This window comes from Anser anser (assembly GCF_964211835.1).
Source record: "Anser anser genome assembly, chromosome: 1".
NCBI lineage: Eukaryota > Metazoa > Chordata > Aves > Anseriformes > Anatidae > Anser > Anser anser.
In genome coordinates, this window is record NC_139720.1 from 36,950,121 (window position 1) to 36,974,037 (window position 23,917).

Here is a 23,917-nt window from a genome sequence, read left to right on the forward strand (position 1 = left end):
AAATAACTAAAATAAAATAAAATAAAATAAAATAAAATAAAATAAAATAAAATAAAATAAAATAAAATAAAATAAAATAAAATAAAATAAAATAAAATAAAATAAAAAGAGAAACGGAAGGGAAGGGAAGGGAAGGGAAGGGAAGGGAAGGGAAGGGAAGGGAAGGGAAGGGAAGGGAAGGGAAGGGAAGGGAAGGAAAGGAAAGGAAAGGAAAGGAAAGGAAAGGAAAGGAAAGGAAAGGAAAGGAAAGGAAAGGAAAGGAAAGGAAAGGAAAGGAAAGGAAAGGAAAGGAAAGGAAAGGAAAGGAAAGGAAAGGAAAGGAAAGGAAAGGAGAGAGGAGAGGAGAGGAGAGGAGAGGAGAGGAGAGGAGAGGAGAGGAGAGGAGAGGAGAGGAGAGGAGAGGAGAGGAGAGGAGAGGAGAGGAGAGGAGAGGAGAGGAGAGGAGAGGAGAAAAAGAAAGAAAAGAAAAGAAGAGAAAAAGAAAGAAGAGAAGAGAAGAGAAGAGAAGAGAAGAGAAGAGAAGAGAAGAGAAGAGAAGAGAAGAGAAAAGAAAAGAAAAGAAAAGAAAAGAAAAGAAAAGAAAAGAAAAGAAAAGAAAAGAAAAGAAAAGAAAAGAAAAGAAAAGAAAAGAAAAGAAAAGAAAAGAAAAGAAAAGAAAAGAAAAAAGAAAAAAGAAAATCCCACACCACATGAATTTCTATCATGCAGAGATCCACGATATCTACAGGTGAATGGCTATTAATTATTTCGGAAATGTTACTACTAATGGATTTGATCTTGTGTACCCAGGTAGATTTTTATTTTTTTTAATCAAATAACTTTATTTTTTTCATATCTCCAAAATGCACAAGCAATGTTAAGTTTGCAACTACAGATGAAAGCAGTGAGGAAAAATTATATCCGAATGATAACACTTTTAGGAAGAGGTTAAAATAGGACCTCAATATAGGAAGAATTTTGTATGTTCTAACACCGTGTATTGCGTTGTTATTTATCACTTAAAGGGGCTTCCCTGAGATCTGGCAAAGGAAGGGAATTTGATTGCCAAGTAACAGCCCCGAAACAGCATCATCTCTGCAAATGCAGTGGTACAACACAAACTCTCCCGTGTAGAAAATGCCATAGCAATCCTCTAATATTCTGCAGAAAAAAGTGATGCTGACTGAAGCGTTGCTCGGTGGGTATGTATTTGTGCGTGCAGAGTGTGCGAGCCCGCGTGCTTGCACCTCGTGCACCCCTTCTCCAGCTGCACCAGCACGGCTCAGTGCAGGGGCCGGGCTGCTGCAGGGCACTGCCTGCTCCCCTGGGCTGCTTTCCCTTTAGCACCACGAGGACATTCATCAGGGACACGGTTTGCAGAACTTGCATTGCAATGCAAAGATCTAGATCTTGATTTTCTTCTCGATTCCTTATTTAAATGCCCCTTTCTCCCAACTCCCATTCCATATTTTGCCTTTTAACTGAGCCGAGGGCCCTATGGATAGCAGACGGGAATATACTTGGAAAAGCTAACCTTCTGTGGTTCTTTGTTTAGTGACATGGGAAACATACATGAAAAGAGAACTATTTTGTGAATGTGGCTGCAAGTCCCACTCACTTGCATAGGAATGCATCTATGGTGTATTTGTGGCCCGCTCTGATCTTCATTGCAGCCGACAGCATCCCCCTGATGACAGCCCTGGAATGAATGAAGGGATGGTTTGAATGATGATACGTCAAGGGAGGGATATGCAAGTCAGTGCCTGATGCCCTTTGATCATCACTGATGATTCATAAAAAGAGAGAAGGTCATAAATAATAATAGTAATGGGCATAAATACAGCCTGAGGTGATAATTTTCATCCCCCAAATTATACATGCTGCTTCCCCTCAGATGTGCAGAAATGGTAAATACATCTGTACTTGTTTGTTTCTCTGTGGTAAACATCGGTAGGTAATAACTAACATCTGCATAATTTCAATAAGGAGAAAGATACCAAATTGCAGCAGGATTTTCAGAAGTGCTCAGCCTTCACTGGGTTCACTTCACTGCAGTGAATCACAAAATTTCCCACCACTTTCAGCAGAAACAAAGGTTAGTCAGTGGGAATTAGATCTCTTTACAGTCCTGCTGGCCAGGCCAAAGCAACAAGCATTACGAGCTGGCAGGAAAAAAAAAAAAAAAAAAAAAAAAAAAGAACTATTTTTATTTTAAAAATCAGTTTTGCTGAAATTGGAATATGTTGAAATTTCTGAAATTTCATATGGAAAATTGAAGACTCTGCATTCAATTATTCTGAATATAACATGATTTTAAAATATATTCTATATTGTAGTGTTGTAGTGTTAAAACTATGTGAAAGCAGCACTCCAAAGATTGTAATCTCACACAGCCTAGACGTAGGTGAGGTCTCCTACTTTATATTACATATGATACAGCTTTCCATTATCTGCTCTGTTTCTTTTCCTACAATAGTCCTGGCTCACCCATTGGAGAGCATGGAATTGGCCCAGCTTTGAATCAGGCTGGCTACTGAAGATGACAATTATTTTTAGAGCCATTGCCTCATCTGCTGCTGAATTTTAAAAGTATATAGCAAATGAGACAGGAATAAAAGTGATCATTTAATTGTTGAAGAGACAGGCAGCCTCATCCTTGTTTGTTATGTTCCTAGGAGGCAATAAGCAAGTTACTGAATTATTTTTCCCAGACAGTGACCAATTCTTGTTCTTCATTTCTTGGTGCCTGGCTTCAGATCCTCAGTCTTGTCTGCAGAATCCCAGAATCCAGGCAGGTAATCCTGGAGATGGTGTGAAAACATATAATTATGTCTTTAAAATTGATAGTACAGCAGAGATCAGGGCAAGGTTATGAAGAGTGGGATAAAATAAAGTATCAAGTAGGCATTTTTTGTTTTATGCTATTGTATTATTAACTACCACCTTACGATGCATGGACATGTGTTATGTGCACAGTCTCCGTCTGGGAATTTTTAAAAGTTTTCGCATTGGTGGATTTGTGATGTTTTGCATGCTTCTTATAACTTGTGTACCATTTCTTGACTTTCAAAAGGGAGATACGACCTTCTTTTAAACTGCAGTAGTAAAACACACTGGTTTGAATTAAAGAATTTTTATTGTTCTCTCATTATTTTAATAGATTGTTGCAAGTTTAGACTTTAGTGGCTTTTTAGTGTACACTGTTTTATCAATTCATTCCAAAATTGAGTGGAGGCTTTGGTTCCCAGCTCCTTCTCCTGGTGACGTGACTTCTACCTTTGCCTTGAGTTGCAGATTTCATTTCTGAAACCAATTCTGTGCATGAATTAGAGATGCGAACCCTTGTTTTGAAACTATTGGACCAAAGTCATTGTAACCAAAGAGATGTAGACCTTTTGTTTTCAGCTTTATTGCATGTTTACAAATCATTTCTATGCGCGTGTGGTTTCAACTGTCTGAGATTTCTCAAATCTAGATGAGCAAATTTTTTTGATGATCATCACCCGTTCTTCTGGAAGAAGGAGAAATCCCATGTCCTTTACCATGTCGTTCTGCTTATCAGGGTGGATTTCTGAGGTGGTACAAAGTGGAAGTATAATAATAATAATAATAATAATAAATAAATAAATAAATAAAAATAAATTTAACTGAAGGCTCCCCTGTAGCCCTGAAGGAGGGCACTAGGGGGAGCCAGGATCTGGCCCGGCCTGGGAAGCGCTGGGGCTGCCGCAGGCCCGCCTTGCGGCCTGGCCTCGAGCAGGATCACTTGCACAGTTCATCTCGCTTTTCCAGGACGAAGGGCAGATCTTCCCCCCGTTTTGTAGAAGCTAAGGAAACCAGATGTTTTTGAAGACTAAAAAGTCCTCTCACCCTGCTCCTCTCTGCTTCTTGGTGTTCTGCGTGTTGCCAAACTCCAGCTGCTTTTCCTCTCCCACAGTGAGAATACACGCTCTAAATATATACCCTCTGATATATACCCTCTGTATATATACCCTTGATATACCCTCTAAACGACCTGCCTGTGACAGAAAGTACAGTCTGTTCTCACACATTATTACATATCAGCAAAAATTATGAGACCTTACAGATGTCCCAAATGCAGGGGAAACTTGAGTCAAAGATTGCACCTTCTCAGGTAGAAAATCAATCTGTCACGAGATGCAAACAGTAGCAATCCAGTCTCTGTTAGAATCAGGGCTCTCTGAGGTTGCTAATATTGTATGTTAACCTATCTCTGCATAATCTAACTCTCTTTTAGCTCTATTTGACAGTCTGAGTTGCTTAAGTCTGTTTGGGATAAATAGCCTCCTTTGATCTTACAAAGAGGTACTGGGATTTATTTTTTCCACACTAGGGAGCAGTGTTTTGTGCTAAGCAGTGCTGAATTTAATACAGGTTTAGAGAGAAAATTAAAGGATCTTAGCAAAGTAAAAAAATTGAAAGGGAAGAAGAGGAAAAGAGTGGATGCAAATAAGTTTCTTCCTTAGAAATGGCAAAGAACATTAGCTACTGACAGTGGTTCATCCTTTACAAGACGTTTATTGTACTGTACCAAAAGAAAAAATATCTATTTTGAACCTTACTTTATTTACAACATCACCTTCAGAGAGTGTAACAGCTGCATATAGTGGAGGAGATAATGGGCAGATTTAATAAATATTATTCACTGGAAAGGAATGAAACATATGAGGCTGTACAATTTGTTGCTGAATGTGGTTGCTCACAAGGCCTTTGATGCATGTGTCATACACTGGAGATTAAAAGCTCAGCTTCTGCAGCTATGGGATCGTACTAGCATCTTTCATAAGAGGTCAAGTGGTCTGTGATTTGCCTAGCAAGAAAGCTCTAAGTGCTTGCAAAATCCAAATTAAAACTAATCATAGGGTTAAAATTTCTCAGGAAAATAATCAAAAAGCATATTGAAATCTTTTAGGAGCATTCTTGGAAAATTAGCCAATGTCTGAAAAGACCATCAGAGTGACACTGCCTTAGGAGCAGAAAAATAAAATGTATGTTGTCCACCCTGTGGTAAGGAAGACTAGGTATGGAAACGATTGCAAGTACCATAGTGTGAAATCATGCCTTGCATGTGGTAAAGAACATGTGAATTATAAATTGGGAAAAAAATGACTTTGGGCCACATGTTCCCCTCTGGCATCAGACTGCGTGGGTAAAGGAAATAATCAAAAAATCATGTGGTTTTCAAAGCGCAGCCATTCAACTGCATTCTCCAGCTGCCTTCATGCACTGCATGGCATGTTGGGCACACGCAATGCTTTGAGCAGTGCTAAGGAAGGGGCTGCATGGCCCCACTAACCTCCCTGTCCAAACCTTCCCCACTGTGGCACTGGCAAGGAAGCAGAGGAGGCAGGGTGGGCAGGGCAGTGCGTGCAGACACAGCTCTGCCACCACGGTCCTTAGCTCAGGGGCTCGGCAGCCCTCAAGTCAGGCACATGGGGTGCCATCCTGGCCTCAGTAAAGGCAGCAGTAAAACTGACATTGACCTAATGGGGCCAGAATGCCGGTCTCACTGTACATTGTGTTGACAGACTGTGGGTGCAGGTGCTGCTGTGATGATGTCCTGGCTGCCTCTCACCTCCAGGCTGCACAGCTCTTCTGACTGAATCAGAGTATGACAGAACATCAAATGGCTTGGGATGGAAGGGACCTTAAAGTCCAGCCAGTTCCAACCCCCTGCCATGGGCAGGGACACCTCCCACCAGACCAGGCTGCCCAAAGCCCCATCAAACCTGGCCTTGAGCACCTCCAGGGATGGGGCAGCCACAGCTTCTCTGGGCAGCCTGTTTCAGTTGCCATACGTCATAGTAAAGTATTTCTTCCTTATATCTAATCTAGATCTACCCTATTTTATTTTTAAGCCATTACTCTGTATTGATACTGTCCAATCAATATCTGCCAGAGCAAAAAGTTGTTCACCATCTTTTTCACAAGACCCCTTGGAGTATTGAAAAGCTTCCGTGAGGTCTCCCTGGAGCCTTCTCTTCTCCAGGCTGAACATCCCCAGCTCTCTCAGCCTGTCTCCACAGCAGAGGTGCTCCAGTCTTCTGATCAGCTTCGTGGCCCTCTTCTGGACCCACTCTAACAGATCCTCATCTTTCTTGTGCTGAAGGCCCCAGACCTGGATGCAGTATTCAAAGTGGGGCCTCACAAGGACAGAGCAGAGTGGCACAATCACCTCCCTTGACCTGCTGGCCACTCTGCAGTTGGCCTTCTGGGCTGCAAGCGCACACTGCTGGCTCATGTCGAGCTTTTTGTCCACCAGAACCCTCAAGTACTTCTCTTCAGTACTTCTCTTCATCTCAATGAGTTCTTCTCCCAGTCTCTACTCATGTCTGCGATTGCCCTGGCCCAGGTGCAGCACCTTGCATTTGGATTTGTTGAACCTGATTAGGTTCACGTGGGCCCAATTGTCAAGCTTGTCCAGGTTCCTTTGGATGGCATCCCTTCTTTCTGGTGTGTCAATTGCACCACTCAGCTTGGTGTCATCTGCAAACTTGCTGAGGGTGCACTCGATCCCACTGTCTGTGTCATTGACGAAGATACTGAACAGTACCCGTTCCAGGACAGCCCCAGAGGGACACCGCTTGTCACCAGCCTCCACCTGGACACAGAGCCATTGACCACCACTCTCTGGGTGCAGCCATCCGGCCAATTCCTTCTTTATCCCCTGAATGGTCCATGCTTAAAATCCATGTCTCTTCAATTTGGAGATCAGGATGTTATGTGGGACCATGTCAAAGGCCTTACAGAAGCACAGGCGGATGGCATCGGTCAGTCTTCCTTTGCTGACTGATATAGACAACATCAAATGCTTGGATTGGGATTGCCTGTATCCTGGACTTCATCTGGATTTGAGGCTGTGTTTAAGTATGACAGTGTGGAGAGCTGCTGATTTCTCAGCTCTTCCTTTCCTCTCACTTTTTTTCCTTCTTCTTCTTTTTGGCCATGTTATTGCAGAACAGAAAATACAGTTGCTTTTCTCCTTGAAACAAAAACCCATAGGTTCCTTAGTTTTGCTTCTTTCCTTACCATGCAGCCAGAGAGGTGGGAGCACACAAATGAGAAACCTGGAAGGAGTATTTTCTAGGAGCTCCATTCAAGATCCATGTGTTAGCAGAAGATGGGACATATGGCACATGGGAAACGGGCAAAGGTATAATGACATGGCCAAATAGGAGGAAAGCTGCATAACATAACATCACTCAGAAATAAGTGTCTTGAGCTATAGACAAAGCTAGCTGGAGGAAAAAATTGAGACAATGAGGTGGTCTGAACCAGCAGAGAACTACACCATGAAAATAATGAGCTTATCATCAGGGTCTCTAACATTCTCTAGCTGTGGAATATTCCTTCCCCAGCAAATTATTTTCTGCCACAGAAGTTTTAATTTCTCCGTTCCCTGGGAATTCAAGTGTCGCTTTCTGTTTTCTATCTTGTAGAGTTTCTAGCACTTGCTAAGCTTAATTTCTCCCACCTGAGGGAACACAACCTTCAGGGACTTTCAGCTGCAGCATCATTTGGTGGGGGAGAGACTAAGAGGGGGGTTTTGTGTAGGAGGGGTACAGAGAACCCAGACATCTGGGCTGAGGGCAAAGGCTTTTCAGTCCTCTTAGTAATGAAGGTAAAGGAGATGGAGAACTGAATGCCAAGGGTTGTGATCTTGACATCCAGGGAAAAAAGCCAAGGGAAGAAATGCAGTAGCAGACATAGAAGGCCGGGGTGTCAGCAAATTCAAAAAGTGCAAAAGGATCCAATCAGCAAGAGAATATGACATCCTTGGCATTAAACGTAATTACAAAACTTTTTAATCATATTAATGTTCTTCCACATTTACTCAATGACACATCTGAAAATTATCTAATTAAAATAGGGTATTCTGAGAAAATAATAGACTACTGAACCTCTGCAGAAGGCTGGTGATGGTTTTTTGCTGAAGTCAGTAGGCATTACAGAGGACTTTTTGGTTGTGACTAGGGCAGGTAGTGAGAACAGGTGCCTGAGTGACGTAAAAAAGGACTATACTGCTTAGAGAGCACAACACCAGGATTTTTTATCATTTTTTTAAATTATAGACAGGGCTCAGAAATATTTTCACCCAAGTGGCAGACTGCAGAGAACAAGCAAGAGCCTTTTTGGTTCCAAACTGCACGGGCAGCACCTGAAGTAGGCACAGCAATCTCGCAGCATGTTTGTTAATATGCTAATGTTGTCTTTCACACACAGAGTGGTGTTGACTTGTCTAGTTGGTCTCATACTGAGCACCCTCAGTCAGAACCACAGCTTTACCAAACAAGTCAAGTGGACTGGGGATGCCAAGTGAAACAACCCCAGGGGAGAAACCCAGAGATTCAGCGAAGGGAATGGTAAGAGTATCTCGAATTTGTGTGTGTCCTCAGCAACCCGTTCATTAGATCAGATACAGTACTACAGCGCTACCAGATGTCAAAAGGAGAAGAAATAATGTGCGATTGTGAAGTAGCTGGAAGTTAGATGCAAATTCTGAGTGCAACAGGTGGATGAGGAAACTGTTGAAATGTATACATATATCTGTAATGTGTATGTAGTCACTTTTGAGTTCTTCAGAAAATCGTAACAACAACTACAAAAAAGCCCTTGAGAAGGGCCCAGACAGACTTCTACAGTTAACAAAATGGATGAGGGATCTTGTACAGCCAACACAATGTCAATATGAATGATGTAAAACGATGCAAAAAAATACTGTACTGTGCATGGTAAATCATTTAATAAGGGAAGCAGTAAAGAGTAATATGTCCTAAAGCATGGCTTCAGTAAATGAAAACTGAAATAGGAAATGCTCCAAAGAGTTAGTAAAAAAAAGCAATGGAAAGCAAAGATATCTAATAAAAGAAAGCTAAAACTGAATTACAAGACAATAGCACAAAATAAATGTCACAGTGTCATGCAAAATTTATGGAAGCAATTGAAGTGCTTACAGATTTCATGGAACAATTTGGTTTTAAACTTATATTTATATTCTTTCACAAGATCAAAATAGATCCAGATGTATCTGAGAATGGGCATGCAGTTGCTCTTGAGCTTAGGATCCATAAAGGAGCTTGGAAAACTTGCCCAGGTAAGATCAAAAATAAAATTATGTTTAAGACCTACTGGATGTTGTTTTTACTGAGATTGCACAATATCCTCAATGCCAAAGAGTTTGAAATATTTAAAAAAAATAAAATAAAATTGAATCATCATTTCTAAATTGCACATGTTCAGTTGCATATGTAAAATGAAGATTTAATCATGAATTTGAAGGTACCATCTTGATCAACATAGCTAGCTCAGATACAGCTGGCTAATTGTCTGATTGCGGATTGTCATATGGTTATAACAAATAGCAGATGTACGCTAAGTTGCAAATGTCCATGTATGATTTTGAAAATTTGCATGCAAGTAATTAATAATGGCTATTATAGTTTTTAGCTGGAAGAGTTTCCCTCCTATATTTTACTAGATGATTTTCCATTTAACTTCTTTTAGATCTGGCAAGATCAACATTTCTAAAAATTGGTCTTGTATACATCTGAACTTGGACATTTAGAAAATAATGAATACATTGCAAAAGGCTCATTGAGAAGTTTGGTTTGCTCATCTTCCCCGTGTTGCTTAGTGAGTTTGTAGCAGGGTTAACTCAGTTTCCCTGGCCACAAACACACAATGCAAGGCCTGTACCCCTTTTTGTCCTCTTCTAGCACCTTACCTCTACTGCAGTGTGTTTTCTTGTTTCTGCTGTTAACAAAGTTGTTGGCTTTAAAAATCTTCCTTAAATGATCTAACACTGTCTCCATCAGCTCTTCTATCTGTACCTGTTTCAACACAACTCTAAGAGCATAATAACATCCATCTACCTTGTTTCTGATTATATTATGACAACTTTTTAAATTATATAGTTACATACTGTTTTTCCCTCTGGATTGAGTAGCCAACTGGCATTTTATTTTTTGGCTGACTTACTGCAACATAGAGAATTTTCTTTCAGAACATCTTCTGTTTGTTTATAGCAAATAATAGTAGTCACCCTGCATTTAATTCTGTATAATTTGCTGTTTTGTTATCTCTAACAAGGATACCATTCACAGTAACAAAGGTATCATTCTCCAAAAACTCCAGCAAGTAGAGGACAAAGGATGGGGTGGGGAAAGCACTGGAATGGAATTCCTACTTTGCTCTTCTATAACATTTTCCATCATCATTCTTGGAGGACTTTTACAAAGGTGAATCATTATTTCCATTTGCCTGTGGGAGAAACTGAGTCACCTGAAGAGGAAGTGATTTGCCACACAGCAAGTCAGTGGCACAGCCAAGAGCAAAGCACAAGTCTCTTCATTTCCCGTCTGGTGCCCTCATGCCATGAACTTAGTTCACAGCCCTGCCACAGTTGTCTTTACGACCTCTGGTGAGTCATTTGGATCCTTTATTCTGCTAACACTGAAATTCAGGCTTAATTTAAGCAGTTTTAAAAGGTTATTCATAGTGCTTAAGATAAAGTAGGAACTTAAATGTAGAAGTTTGTATCTTACCCTGTATTCCCTACCAGTAAAATACAGTATCAATATTTATTTTATGCCATTGGCACTCTTTTGACTATTTTGGGTTGAGAGGGCAGAAAGCTATCCTGTTCTCCTTTCTCACTCTGCTCAGATCACAGCTGTCTGAACACCCTCCACTTGTACATCGGCTGCATACGGGGTGGTTCGCTGTTTCTCACAGGTTCTTTGCAGCGAAGAATTGTTCAGATCACTGTTACATTGGGTAACATTTTATTTTTCCTACTGTATTTATTTATTTTTTTCCTGGAAAGCATTCACACGTACTAGCTTTAGCCAGGGGAGGCCTGGCTTGATAAACAGTGGTAAGTTAGAGGAGCCTCTGCCCTGTTGTTCAGAGGGTGCATTACCTGGTGTGCTCTGGGTCCCCAGTTCTTCAGCTCTGCAAGAGCTACTTTCCTTTTCCATAGACATCTGGAGCACAACTGTTTGCCCTCCAGATGAAGTCATGGTGCAGATGAGAGGAGCGTTCACTCTTCCACCTACCGCTCCCTAAGCACTAGGGATGGGTAGCAGAAACACGCCCTCTTCCCCCTGCCCTACCTCACTCCATCGGCACGTAGAGCTCCTCCAAACATTTCCTCTAGATTTTCTTTTAAGAACAGCTCTGCACTGTGGCTCAAAGCAACCATTTCAGTATTTGGCTCTTAATTTGTTGTGTATTTCGCTATTGCTATTTTCTGCTCTTCCCTCTGCTTTCTTCTACTCCTTTTACCTTCGTTCTTTTTGATATTCTTTCCCCTATTTCTACTGTCTTACCCCTGATTGATTTTTATGTGGTATTTTTTTCTTCTTTTTATGTTTCTTTTCCACAAGAAAAGGGAGATATTCCACTCCAGCCCAATTCCAGTCATACAAAGGTGAGCTGGAGATCAGGCAGGAAGCATTGCTCCTGTCTGGCTACGCAGGGAGAGGACTAGGGTTTTGCGGCTGTGTGGATTTCCCAGAAGTAATATTGGAGCTGGTCCAACAATTTACAGTAAAAGGACTGCAGTTCTAATGCAAGTTCAACAAGGTGAAGGCCATCTTTTTTCAGGTCACATACGATAACCAAAGTGGCTCGTCAAATGTGTCTCTGGTCTGAGAAATTGCATAAAGTCTTTGGCCAGGATGCTACACGGTACACAGTGGACTTGAAGGATCTGGCCTTCATATGAAATCTGACGTGAGGGGAAAAGGGAGATCTCTGGCCTGCAATGACCGTGCAGAATTGAGAACAATAGGCCACATAAGCGGAGGACATTACTGTGGGGCGAAGTCATCAGTTTCTGGGCATCCTTAGCTCCAGTCTCCAATCACCACGCTCAGTCATGTTGACAAAGGAGCCCGACTCTGAAGAATGCTCTATTTTGCTTACATTTTTGCCAAACTGAGGCAACAGTAGAGGGAGAATGTGTATTCGGGTTATAGCCACCTTTTGCCTTGCAGAGGACAGACACCCGATGTGACTTCCAGCATGGTGAAACCTGCCCCCCTCTGCCGTGCAGTGCCCAAGCACTGGGAACAGCAGTTCCCTGCTGGCTGGGCAGGCATTTTGAGTTCAGCACCTCTGAAGGATGACTGTGGCCCCCTGATGGGCTTGCTGCCATGTCATGCTCCACAGAGTAGCAGCTGAAGCCACGGGGCAGAAGTGATTAGGGGCATCGTTTGCGGGGGACACGAAGTTTGTGGGTGAGCAGTGACGAAGGAAAAACTTCAGTACACCATTCTCACAGAGGGTAAACGAACGCAACAGTGTCATCTACACGTGGCAGGCAAACGGAGCACGTGGTGCATGCTAAAAACTCCCGTGGTGTGTGACATGGCAGCTTTGGTTCAGGTAGGACCGGGTTGCCTTTAGAGTGCAGAGGCGTATAACCTACCTGTAGGCAAAAATTCATTTGTCATGAACACTCCCTAAATGTTCTTGATTTTTATGAGAGCAAACAGAAGCAAAGTCATAGAAATGCAGCATATACTTAGGGTAGGAAACGGTAGACCTTAGAGCCAGAGGGACTTTGTTCCCATTGCCTGTGAGCCGTTCTTATGGAATTTCTTTCTCCCGCTATGGGAGAAATGTTCTAAGTGAGTGAAGTTATTGACAGAGAAAATTGCACAGCTTAAGGAAATCTTTTAAATATGCAAGGCCCGCACCACCGAGCACTAGCAACAAAAGGATTGATTCAGTACTCAATAAGAAGCTGAGAGCAGGAGATACTGATACATTTGTGGCAGCCTGTGCTGCAGAGATGTAAAGTGCTTCCATGGACACATGGGATTTTCTAAGGGCTGCTGGCTTCCTGCCTGTGGATCTTGCATGCAGTTCTGACGGGAGGTCATGGAGGTAAGCGTGCATTCACGAGACAGGGAATACTTGCTCTCATGTTTGTATAGTGCCAGTTACAAGAAAGCAATGGAACTGGGTGAAGTCTCCATGAGCTAAAATTGCACAGATAGTAGTGCTAATAATTCTTTGGAACACACTGAATTTGGTCCTCTGCTTATTCATTGAACAAATTGAAATCAGAGCCTTGTGGCACAAGAAATGTATTACACAATTAGGCTTAAAATGAAAATGTAAAAAGAAAACTTCATTTCTTCTGTTGCATGAATGATGGCTCTTCTTTTAAATGTTATTACATGAATGAAATAAACGTAAGTTTTCAAGACGTTAGCATTGGATCAAAGTCAAGGATAGAATTGTAAACAGTGAGCTCTTTACGGCTATGACTACACTGCTCTTTGTGTTGCTGCCAAATACTATCGAGGTCCCAGGCTAAAGTGCCATGTCTACGCCTATATCAAAGGTTGTTTAGGACATCATCAACAATCTCCTCATGTCTGTTCAACACGTCTGCATCCTACACGGTGCAGACAGCTATTGTCCTTAAGAAAGAAAGGTACAGGAGTGTAGGAAATGAAACTTCTCTGCTTTTCATTGTTCTGTTGATTTCAGACTGATGGGATCCCTTCCCAATATCCTCCTGAGGTTAAGGGTGCATCTCTAGCTTTTATCATTCCTCAGTCCTTGAAAGCAAGCTATTGCAAAGGGTACCTAATAAAAGGACAAAAAAATGCTCAAAACCCCGAAGAGTGTATTGCCAGGAATTTTGGCCGCAACTGTGCTAGTAGGGCATCATATATGTGTAAAAATAACTCCGCCGATTCTGGATCACAAATGTGTGTTACACCTAGCCAGAGTTTCTGTATGCTGAGAGTAGGTAACCAATCTGGAAAATACTCTGACCGCCAAGCTCAGCCTCACTTTTTCCTTTTCAAATTTAAATGAAATACTCTGGAGGCAATCTGCAGCAATGATTTAGAAAATGAGTGATACAACTGATTTGTCACCCACCTTAACTGTCTCTTACAGTACTCTTCTAGCAACAACTACTTTGCGAAGAGGGCAAGAAGGCTTTAGGGACCAGCAGCTGACTGACATTTTGATACCATATGAGATATATCCTTTTTTTGTGAATAACTCAGGGGGGACCCCTCAACCATTTAACTGCCTCTGTGACAACTGCAATGTTTCTGGTAGCTTCCCAAAAGAAGAGGCTAGAAGGTAAAAACTGACTACCATAATAATTGACCATCATCAACTGTAAGCCACCATTTTTTCTCTATTTTATTCCTAAAGCCCATGTATTTTTTGTTTTTGGTTTGGTTTGATTTGGTTTTCCTATATTATTATTTTTTTCTTATAACTTCGTTGTCATTCTTTTGTGAAATCTCCTGTCTTATAATATCTGGCATTCTTCTTTAACCTCGGTTGCTGGGGAGCTGGACAGTTTGGGTTCAAGTTTTAAAATAAATATACCTAGCCATTTTGGTTCCTGAGAAAAGTATTGAACTTGCAAAGCAAATTTTAATGAAAGGCTTCATTTTTATTATTTTTATTATTATTTTAATGTAAATAAATCCCCCTTCTAAAAATAAATACAATTTTAAAAGCCATTCTAAAGGGTGGTATTTTGTTCAAAACACAGTCAGCAGTAATGCCTCCAGCAGTCCCATTAAAATGAGTACAGGAATAGAGCCATAATAAAGTGTGCCAGGAATTACACATCCTGATCACAGATAAATTCCCAACTGAGAACACGCTATTCTACCCTGTATCAATATCGGTTATATAAAAGGCAAACCATTAACTGCGGGAGGGGATTCTGTTGTCTTACGAAGTCTCAGACTTATGAACTGAGGTTGTTTACTTTTAGAGACAGGACGTGCACAGCCACAGCAGGTTATCACACCGTCTGTGGGAGTGGAACTACTGTGGGACACTGGGGCAAGACCTGCAATACGGAGACACGTGGCTGCTTTGCGGAGATGAAGGTTATCTAGCACGCTGCGCTCACACTGTTGTGATACGTACACAGTCCGGAACAAGTGGGAAGTATGAGCATTAGACATCTTGTGGGTGCCCACATCTTAGCAACAAACAAGCAGCAATCCAAAGGCAAGAGATGGCATAAGGCTTTTGAACATTAATAGGATGCCCTCAGGAAAGGGAAGCGTATCTGCAAAAGATAAATCAGCAAAACACCAAGTTGCAATGAGACATGCTAATCCTAAAAGGCAAACTGTCACTGAGAGATTCTCAATATTTATGAAAAATCATAAACATCACACAAACGTGAAATCGGGAAAGAAAGATAAAAGAGGTACTGAGACACTACTTCAAACCCCAGGCCCAGTGAGGTTGATAGAAGCATTGTTGTTGACTTGCAGAAGAACACAGTTTCACCTGATGGAAGAACTGGAAGTTTCCTTAGAGCCCCAGTCCTTAAGGACAACAGGGAAAATACAAATTATCTTGTTTGGAAACCAACAGCCAGTTTTTCACGATGAAGAACAGCCTCTACAGTCCCTGCTGTCACGTTACCTTTAAAAGAGTATCTACTGAAAAATCTACTACCTGGAAATACTGATACTAATCTATGCTATTAAATAAATGCAGAGATTTTGGATTGGTAGCATCCTTACTTCAATATCAACCAGAAGACATATTTTTGAAACATTTCAAAATATTTTGGCACACATTTTAAAACATGACTTGGAATATACACACTTTTCAGTCAGCTGATTTGTTTATCTGCACGCTATAGTTTTGCAGGAGGTGACTAATTTGTTAGCAATTTGTAGTATTTACTGCCCTCCTGTTGCTAAGTAAACAGGTTTATAAATTAATTAATGCCCTTGCTGTAATAAAAAGATGGAACGTATGAGTTGTATGGGTAAGATCAAGGGATCTTCACTTCCTTTAGGGCAGCATATGTTCTTCTAATGAAAGGAGTGTGCCAGAGTGGGCACTAGCCAGAAGTGCGCTTGTCTTAATGGTATCAGATCTGGGACCGACTGCTGGTGGTGTGGCCAGTGTCATATGTAGTTAGAGGTAAGCACTGAACCTGGGGTGCGTATTCCAATGTGTATTTCAGGTGGCTGCTGGAAGATTTGGGTTGCTCCTCCCTCAAGAGGAGTGGAATGTCAGAGGCGTTTGGAATATCAATTAGCTATTTACCAATGGGAAGGTGGGTCAGGGCGGGTGCATTTATGTTAGTGGTTTAACGTGTGATGGAGTTCTTTCAAGTGTAATCTTCCTTACACGTGGAGCTCTGTGTGTTGCTCTAAGGGCACAGCACTGTAGCATGTGAAATTGTTCCTCTGTAGGCGAAACAAGCAGGAAGTTGAGCACAGTGATGCCATGCAGAGCACCCCAGTATCAGAGACCCTTCTGTATTCTTCAGCTTCAGAAAAGTTATGTTGAAGGAGGTTTCGGTGAACAACATGATGATCGGTTCTCTGTTTCCAGGTGTGGTTGGTCGGATGGCAGGTGGGGTGCAGCAGTTAATCATCACCATTCATCATCATCATTATGAAAGATAGTTTCAAGCCACTCTTGTAGCTCTGTAGACTGGCTTGGTGTTTAGCATGCAGCTACCTCAACTCCAGCTGTGCAAATGTTCCTGGATAACTGAGGTTAGCAACTTCAGCTTTAATGTTAGCAGCGCACATACACGTTCCCCTCACTGCAGCAGACTGTGAGGGAGAAAAGTACAAGTGTGCTCACAGTTGGATCCTGTTTCTGGACCATTTCCGCCCATATTGTTAAAAGGCCAGTTCTGGTCAGGTTGCTGCATTTTTTGATGTGATTATCAGTAGGCAAGACCAAGCTTTTCCCGTTTGGGATCGAGAGACAGAGGTATACAGGTCAGGAGATTTTGAGGCCTCCACACAAGGCCTGCAGCCAAAGGGACAGCCTAGGGGAACTACACACACCTCGTACTCTGAGAAATGCCGGTGTGACGTATGTGTATTGGCACAATCATTTTGACAAACACGCATTCATATAGTTAGCTTTTGCTGTATTTGAAGGAGTATATTTTCCCAAAGAGCCACACGCATCCAGATAATTGTAAAACCTAAATTGTAAACCTAAATTGGAAACCTAATGAGGGTGATGCTCGGCAGTTGTCAGGAAGGAGTTTCCCAGAGCATTTATTTCGTTGCACATCATCTGCCTCCTCACAGCAGGACACAGACCCCCGCTTGCTGTCCTGCCCTCCCGCAAGAGGAAAGTTCACCAAGTGGTGGGCAAGGAGCGGGATGGCGGGGACGAGGCAGCCTCCTGGGGTGAGGTGCACAGGGGGCTTTTGGGGTTTATTCAGCGCGGCGAGGCTGCAACCGGCACACGGGTGAGATGTCGGGGCTGAGAGTACCCCTTGGGGTCCCTCGGCTGCCCTCCCAGGCTCCCTGGGGACCCGCCGGCGGCGTGAGGCCGGCCGCCGCCCCGCGCGGGGGCGTCCCCGCCGCGCTCCCTCCTCCCTCCCTGCCTCCCCGGCGGGGCCGGGCGGCGCCTGGTGCCGCCGGGCGGGCCCAGGCCGCGGCCGAGTGCGCACGCGTCAGTTCCGGCGGGGAGCGCGGCGCGTGGGTAGGAAACGGCGGCGGCGGCGGCGGGGGAGCGCAAAATGGCGGCGGCCGCGCAGCTGACGGACGAGGAGCTCTTCTCGGAGCTGCGGCGCTTCGGCCTCTCGCCGGGGCTGGTCACCGAGAGCACGCGGCCCGTCTACCTGAAGAAGCTGAAGAAGCTGCGCGAGGAGGAGCGGGCCGGCAAGCCGCGGAACGGCAGCAACAAGGCGGCGGGGGCCGGAGCGGCGGCGCGGCTGGCCGAGCGCCCCTACCTGCCCGCGGGCGGGCGGAGCCGCGCGGCTCCCCCTGCCGGGGCCGGGGCCGGTGGCGGGGCCGGGGGCGGCAAGGTGCTGCTGGGCTTCAGCTCGGACGAGTCGGACGCCGAGGCCGGCCCCCGGGGCCAGGCGGGCGGCAGGAGGGAGCGGGCTGCGCCCCTCGGCCGCGGCCCCAGGCCCGGCGCCCCCCCCCCCGAGGAGGCGGCGCGGAGGAAGGGCAGCGCCTGGTGGGGGGCGGTGGCGGCCCGCAGAGCGGCGGCGGCTCCTCAGGGCGTGAGGGAGCCCGGGGACGGCGGCCAGGAGGAGGAGGAGGACGAGGAGGAGGAGGAGGAGGAGGAGGAGGGCGAGCAGCAGCAGCGCTGGAAGAACCGGACCGTGAACGGCAACCGGCTGCTGGCCTACGGCGGCAGGGACAAGTACTCCGACTCGGAGGAGGAGGACGAGGCGAGGGCCAAGCAGCAGGTACCCAAGGAGGAGCCTGCGGCTCGCCGGCCCAGACGGAGCCTCGGCAAGTCTCCTGCTCCATTCATAGCGAGCAAATGTGCCGCAGCCGGCGCTGGCGTGATGGAGACGGGCCAAGAGAGGGCTGGCGGAGGCTGCGGTGCCGGTGTAGTCGTAACGAATGACAGGGCGGCGGCGGAGGCGGCGGCTGCTGCCGGGAGTCTAGACAGGGGCAGGAACCATGAGGAGGCGGCGGCGGCAGCCGTGGCGGGGGGAGGAGGAGGAGGAGGAGGATGTGAGAATCTGGACTCGAGTCCTCCCGGCCCTCGATACCGCCTCGGCCTCTCTAAGAAATCCCCTACGGCGTTGTTGCTGCCACCGCCGCTCGCAGACGCGGACAGCGGTAAAATCGCCGACCCTTCAGGCACCGTTAGGAAAACGACCAACAATCACGTTCTCGGTGGTGCTGCTGGTAGCTATAACGCTGAATCCAGGATCTATTCAGCAACTAACAGCCTCCCCCCGGGTGGAATCATCTCCTCCCTTAGACTCAACCACTCCAATCATACGGGTTCGAATCATACCTACCTGAAAAACACCTACAAGAAGAATCTCTCAGAGCCCGAGGAGGAGCTTCTCCAGCAGTTCAAAAGAGAGGAGGTATCCACCACTGGAGGCTTCAGTGCACATTACCTGTCCATGTTCCTCTTAACTGCTGCATGCTTGTTCTTTCTGATACTGGGATTCACATACCTGAGAATGAGAGGTTCTGGCGTAGCTGAGGATGTGGGAGTCAACAGTAAGTATTAGGTCAAGGGTAAGGGCAGTTTCTGTCTGCAACTGGATGTACTGCTGCTAATTCAACTCTGCATTTCCAGGCATACCCTACTGAGCAGTTCTGGGTTCCACTTTACTGTAAACTTCCTGCGTGGGATGGAGCACAGAGAAATTGACTGGCTTTCCTTAAGTGATATAGTAAAGATTGCTAGACATCTGGGGATAAATTCAAACCTTGGCTATTCCCTGCTCTAATCTGTTGATACCCTGTTTTCTAGCATGTTTTCTTCACAAAGTGATTTCATGTTTTCTTCAGTTTAGAAGATGCATGGTTAGTAGAGTAAAGCCTTACTTCCTCAGTTCCCTAATCTCAAAGAAGTAAGCATGCACATTTGGGTACCTGGGATTTCGGCAGAGCTAAGATTTGGATGTAGTTTGGCAGTGAGGCGGGTTGTGTACTGAGGCTTGAGAAGAATGCTAGGCTGAGATTTTCATTAAACACTACAAGAAACTCCGTACGGTGAATGCTAGACATACTGCGTGTTGTTTTCTGATGTGCTTTTTTTCTATATTTAGAATATGATCATACACAAAATAATGTTGTGCTTTAATTTGAATTTCAGAGCATATTTTAATCCCAAACTATTTGGGGGCTTCTCAAGGAAGCAACTTTTTTTGAATGGATTTAGAAACTACCTTTTTCCTATTTACAAAACATACGAAAATGGAATTGTACCACCTAAGGGTGGTGACTCATGCTAATTCAATTCTTGGCTGCTCTGAAATGGTCAGTGGAGACTCTTAACACCAGAAAGAAAAATCATGCTATTGCTGTCTCATCAGGAGCAATGAAAAAACATGTGAAAAGCTGGTTTTGGGATGTGCCAGCAATAGAAAGTTCCTGGGGACTTGCATTGTTCTTGAAATGATTGTGTAAGGTATGTGGGGTGCATATAAATATTTCTTTGTATAGACAGTGTAGGGTATGTATATACCCACGTGTGGACATGAATATAGTGCCTTGTATGGAGCGATCCTACTGGTAGTTTGGGATCTGCTAGATGTTACAGGGCAGAATTAGCAGTTTTTTTTCCCTTTCAAGCCTTATTCATTGCATTATAATAGCAGAATAGTTTTTAATTCTGTTTTGCACTCTTTGCCTCCATATATTCCCCCCCCCCCCCTGCTGATTTAGTGTTTAGGAGAGACTATAGCAGTAAAGACTGGAGCATTTGTCATAGTTTCTTTGCTTGTCCACGTGGCTCTTAGTACCTGCTGTTCAGTCGTAGCTTGGGGAAGGTGGTGAACATAACGTGGGCTCAGATTAGATACAGTGACTGGGACCATTCATCCTGATATTCTGTTGTTAACTTCCGACAGTAATTGCTAGAGACGTACATAAATGTTTTTATGTTCTGATAAGCTGTGTAATTCCACAAATATGTATTAGTTTTTTTTCTAGTCTTAGAATCTGGTAATTTTAATAGGGGAGAAGGTCTTCCAGCATACTAGGATAAACTTCCTAACTCACATTCAGTGGTTAAAACTCGCCTGTCATGCTGATTGGTAAAGCTGAATGTCTCAGCTATGCAGACAGCAATAATGCTGTGAAAAGAAGTCTGCTGTGAAAATATAGTCTGGGGAAAAAAGCTTCTGTTTTGAATGTGTGAACTTCCCTACCGAACATACGGGATCGCTGTCTTGAGCATGTTGTTCTTAAAAAGTTAACAGGGCTGGAACTGGTAGGCAGGGAAAGTTGTTCTCCTTTGCTTAGGTTTGGCTGCCCAGCTGAAGGCCTGGTAGTCCAGTGTTGCTTGGTAGTTCAAGTAAGGCAGTCCTTGGCCTGCTTCTTTCTGTTCGTTCTCTTTTCAGTGGAACTCTTGAAGGTGGATTTCCTGAGGAACAGAAGCGTGAGCGTCACTGCGAGAGCATCTGTCCTGTCTCCTTGCAGCCCTGGGCTAGTAACGTGAACAGGGGCAATAGGATCCATTGGAAGAAGCAAACAGTTCTTGTGGCTAGCTACTTTGACAGGAAGAAGAATGGGACGCTTTTTTTTTTTTAAATAATGTGGGAATGAGCAGGGAATTACCTTGCTCACTTGCTTAGCGCACGCTCAATGAATTGAATTGGAATTCTGGAATTGGGTGTACGTGAAGAAAACATGGTGGGCCCCTAGAACTGTCAAGAAATAGACAAGACAGGCAAAAATAGACTGGTACCTGCTGGAAGGGGCAGGAGGCCTGTCTTCTGTTAGATGCTTCCCAAAGCTTCGTTAACTATCATCTGAATGAATCCTTTGTTTCTTGCACTTATGTGGGTGTACTGTGTGTTTTCTTCATAGAAGCAGAACTGATTTGTGTGTTTTAATAATAGTATAGCTCAAGAAACAAACTTTCAGTTAGGTAATTGGATACCGTTTTTATTTCTGTTAGATGGCTGTAGGTAAGATTCCACTGGCTATGAGTGGTTTGATTACGAAAAACTGAGTTATTTTCAACTTCAGACTATTATTGTAAAAAGGTCTGGGATTCAGTTGCACTGGGACTATCCATACCTCAAGAATTACCAGTTACTCACAGTTACTGTGAGGAAAATGAAAAAGATAGCTCAAAGATAAAAACAACTGCTTTTTTTTTCTCTTGTAGGAAGTGCTATGCAGTGAGCTTAGTGTTGGATGTCTTAATTGTTCCTTTTCTAAATTGAAATTAAATCAAAATAAGGTAGTTTTCTGAGTGTGACACACTAAAAAACAGCACCAACTGCATCTAATATTGGCACTTAGATTTGTCAGGCTGTAGTGTGAGAGCAGAGGAGATGCTTGTGATGGGAAAGGCTTAGGACAAGGCGTTGGAGTTGAATTTAGGCTAGGTAAAGTAGTATAGATGAGAAGTGATAAGCAGAAAACTTCAAAAGGGGATTGTCATTTACATCATGCATAGCGTTCAAGTGTTTTCTTACTCAGAGCTCTAAAATAGCTATAAAGTACTTCAGTTTTTCTGCATGGGGGATAGACAGTGTTCAAAGACAAATTTGGATTGGGCTCACTCTTCTATATCTAACCTATATATGGTCACTTGAGGTAAGATTTTTTTAGGCATTTCGTTATCTAAAATGCAGATGAATATCTATGGGGCTTTTCCTAAAGCATTTTAAGGTATTGAAATAAATGACTCTAAGATCATATAAAAGACCAGCTAATGTGAAAGCACGTACTGTGCTTGCTGTCCCTGACAGCATTGTATATGAAAAGAAAGATCTCTTTAGCCTTTGAACTGGTAAGTTCACTCATGTAGCTCTTGCTGTAAGCATGTTGTGCATCACCTGCCTTCAAAATACAATGGGATTGTGTCAACTTCTTGTAGAGCCAGCATAGTATTTTGTCAGGAAAACGGCAAATTTGACTTCTGTCTACTTCCTAGGGTTCATTGAACCCTAAAGAGTTGGATATCTCTTCCTACTTTGTTTTTGTTTTGTGATATTACTCTGAGCACCTCAAGTTCTGTGGGCACTTCTGGGAGTTAGGTCTGAAGTTATTTCTCACGGAAAGTTGATGCTGAGATCAGTAGGTGTTATTCTGAGGTCTGGTGTACTTTCTGAAAGACTAGGTTGCCTAGTACAGGTGCTGTTTAAGGTTGTGACCTGAAATAGGTGGCAATTAAGTTGCTCCCACTGTTTCTGCTCCAGTACTTTGGGGGGTAGTTGATGCAGTGCAAAAAAAAAAAAGTAAAAAAAAAAAAATCTTTGGAACTTTCAGGAAGTTCTTGTGTGTTGTCTTAGGTCCTTAGAGGAGAGGCATACAATGCTAGTATTTTTGATCTTTCCACGTTACTTGTTACAAAAACAACTGTTAGGATAATCCTTACTATATTAGCTATGACTTTTGAAATGTTAATTCAGAGAAACTTTCAGTGGTTACCTATATTACGAGTGGAAGCTTACACAAAGCACAACTTTAAGAGTAATTCTCTTCCACTGACATTCCTTTCTTTAGATTTCTAAATCTCTCAGGTGTTAAAACTTGTATGGAATTTTGTGCAGTGAATTTCACTGATAATAAGCTAGACATGCTGTATAAAAGACAAGGAGTGGATTATTCTGCTCACAGGCCTGCAAATTGCCATTAAAGTTGTGTGGTATTTCACAACTAACTGTTAAAACCCTTCTTGCCTTCTAAGATCACCATCTCAGAAGAGTTTTCTTGGCAGTGTTTGGAGAGCTCCTGTGTTGTGTGGTTATTAATGCTGCCTGTGCTTGGCAAGCGGTACTCTGACTTACCTTTGACAATGTAACAGCTTATTCTATTGACATATGAGCACATAGCTCAGTTTCACTTTCTGTATGTTGCTGTAAACTTTAGTTAGCAAATAAAAGCATCTGCTTTAGATGATACAAAAGGAAATCTTGATGAGTATCTTTAAGACTAATTTCTGACCTCGCTTTCTTCTGCGTTTCGTGACTTCTGGATCAAGATCAGTAGATAGGAAAAACTCCGGACTGCCTTCATGAGGAAAAGCCAAACAGAATAGTTAACTTTCTGTAAGATTGCTGACCATTTTAAACTCTGTCATTTTTTGTGGTGTGTCAGAAACAGCTCTTAAAAATGAGGAACAAATTTGGTCGAGACTTGTAGCAGAGTATACCAGAAAAGTCCAAATAAATGTTACGTAGTGCAAAATAGTTCATCTTAGCTGAGAACTTCAGAACTTTTCTGAAGGAAAGAAAACAGCCTATTCACCTTTGCAGTGGATTTGTAGTAAAAAGCATTGTTATGAAAATTGTATTTGAAACAAAAATGATGCAACTTTGTGTCTGTGTTTTAAGGAGATAGCTGTTTGATGCTTCCATCAGAATATTTAGAACTAATTTGGTAGACATACCTTAAAAGTGCTGCTGCTTGCAGCCGTGCACAGAACTTCCCTTATGCCAAGACTTGAGATTTTAAGATATTTTTTCAATGTTACTGTT

General features: G+C 43.3%; 1 protein-coding gene and 1 long non-coding RNA gene across 3 annotated transcripts in view; both read left to right on the top strand.

Moving 5' to 3' along the window:
- Nucleotides 1–8,234: 8,234 nt before the first annotated feature.
- Nucleotides 8,235–12,758, top strand: LOC310902641. Its single transcript, XR_014586860.1, has 3 exons — nucleotides 8,235–8,363; nucleotides 9,007–9,094; nucleotides 10,226–12,758. It is a non-coding gene; the product is annotated as an uncharacterized lncRNA (long non-coding RNA).
- Nucleotides 12,759–17,372: 4,614 nt separating this feature from the next.
- The window catches only part of LEMD3 (LEM domain containing 3), a 48,914-nt gene continuing 42,369 nt past the window's right edge, over nucleotides 17,373–23,917 (top strand). For both annotated transcript variants that reach the window (XM_083844434.1, XM_083844435.1), the window contains exon 1: nucleotides 17,373–18,974. In XM_083844434.1, coding sequence (XP_083700560.1) covers nucleotides 17,519–18,974 — 1,456 coding nt within the window. In that variant the 5' untranslated portion in view covers nucleotides 17,373–17,518. The remainder of the gene's footprint in view (nucleotides 18,975–23,917) is intronic.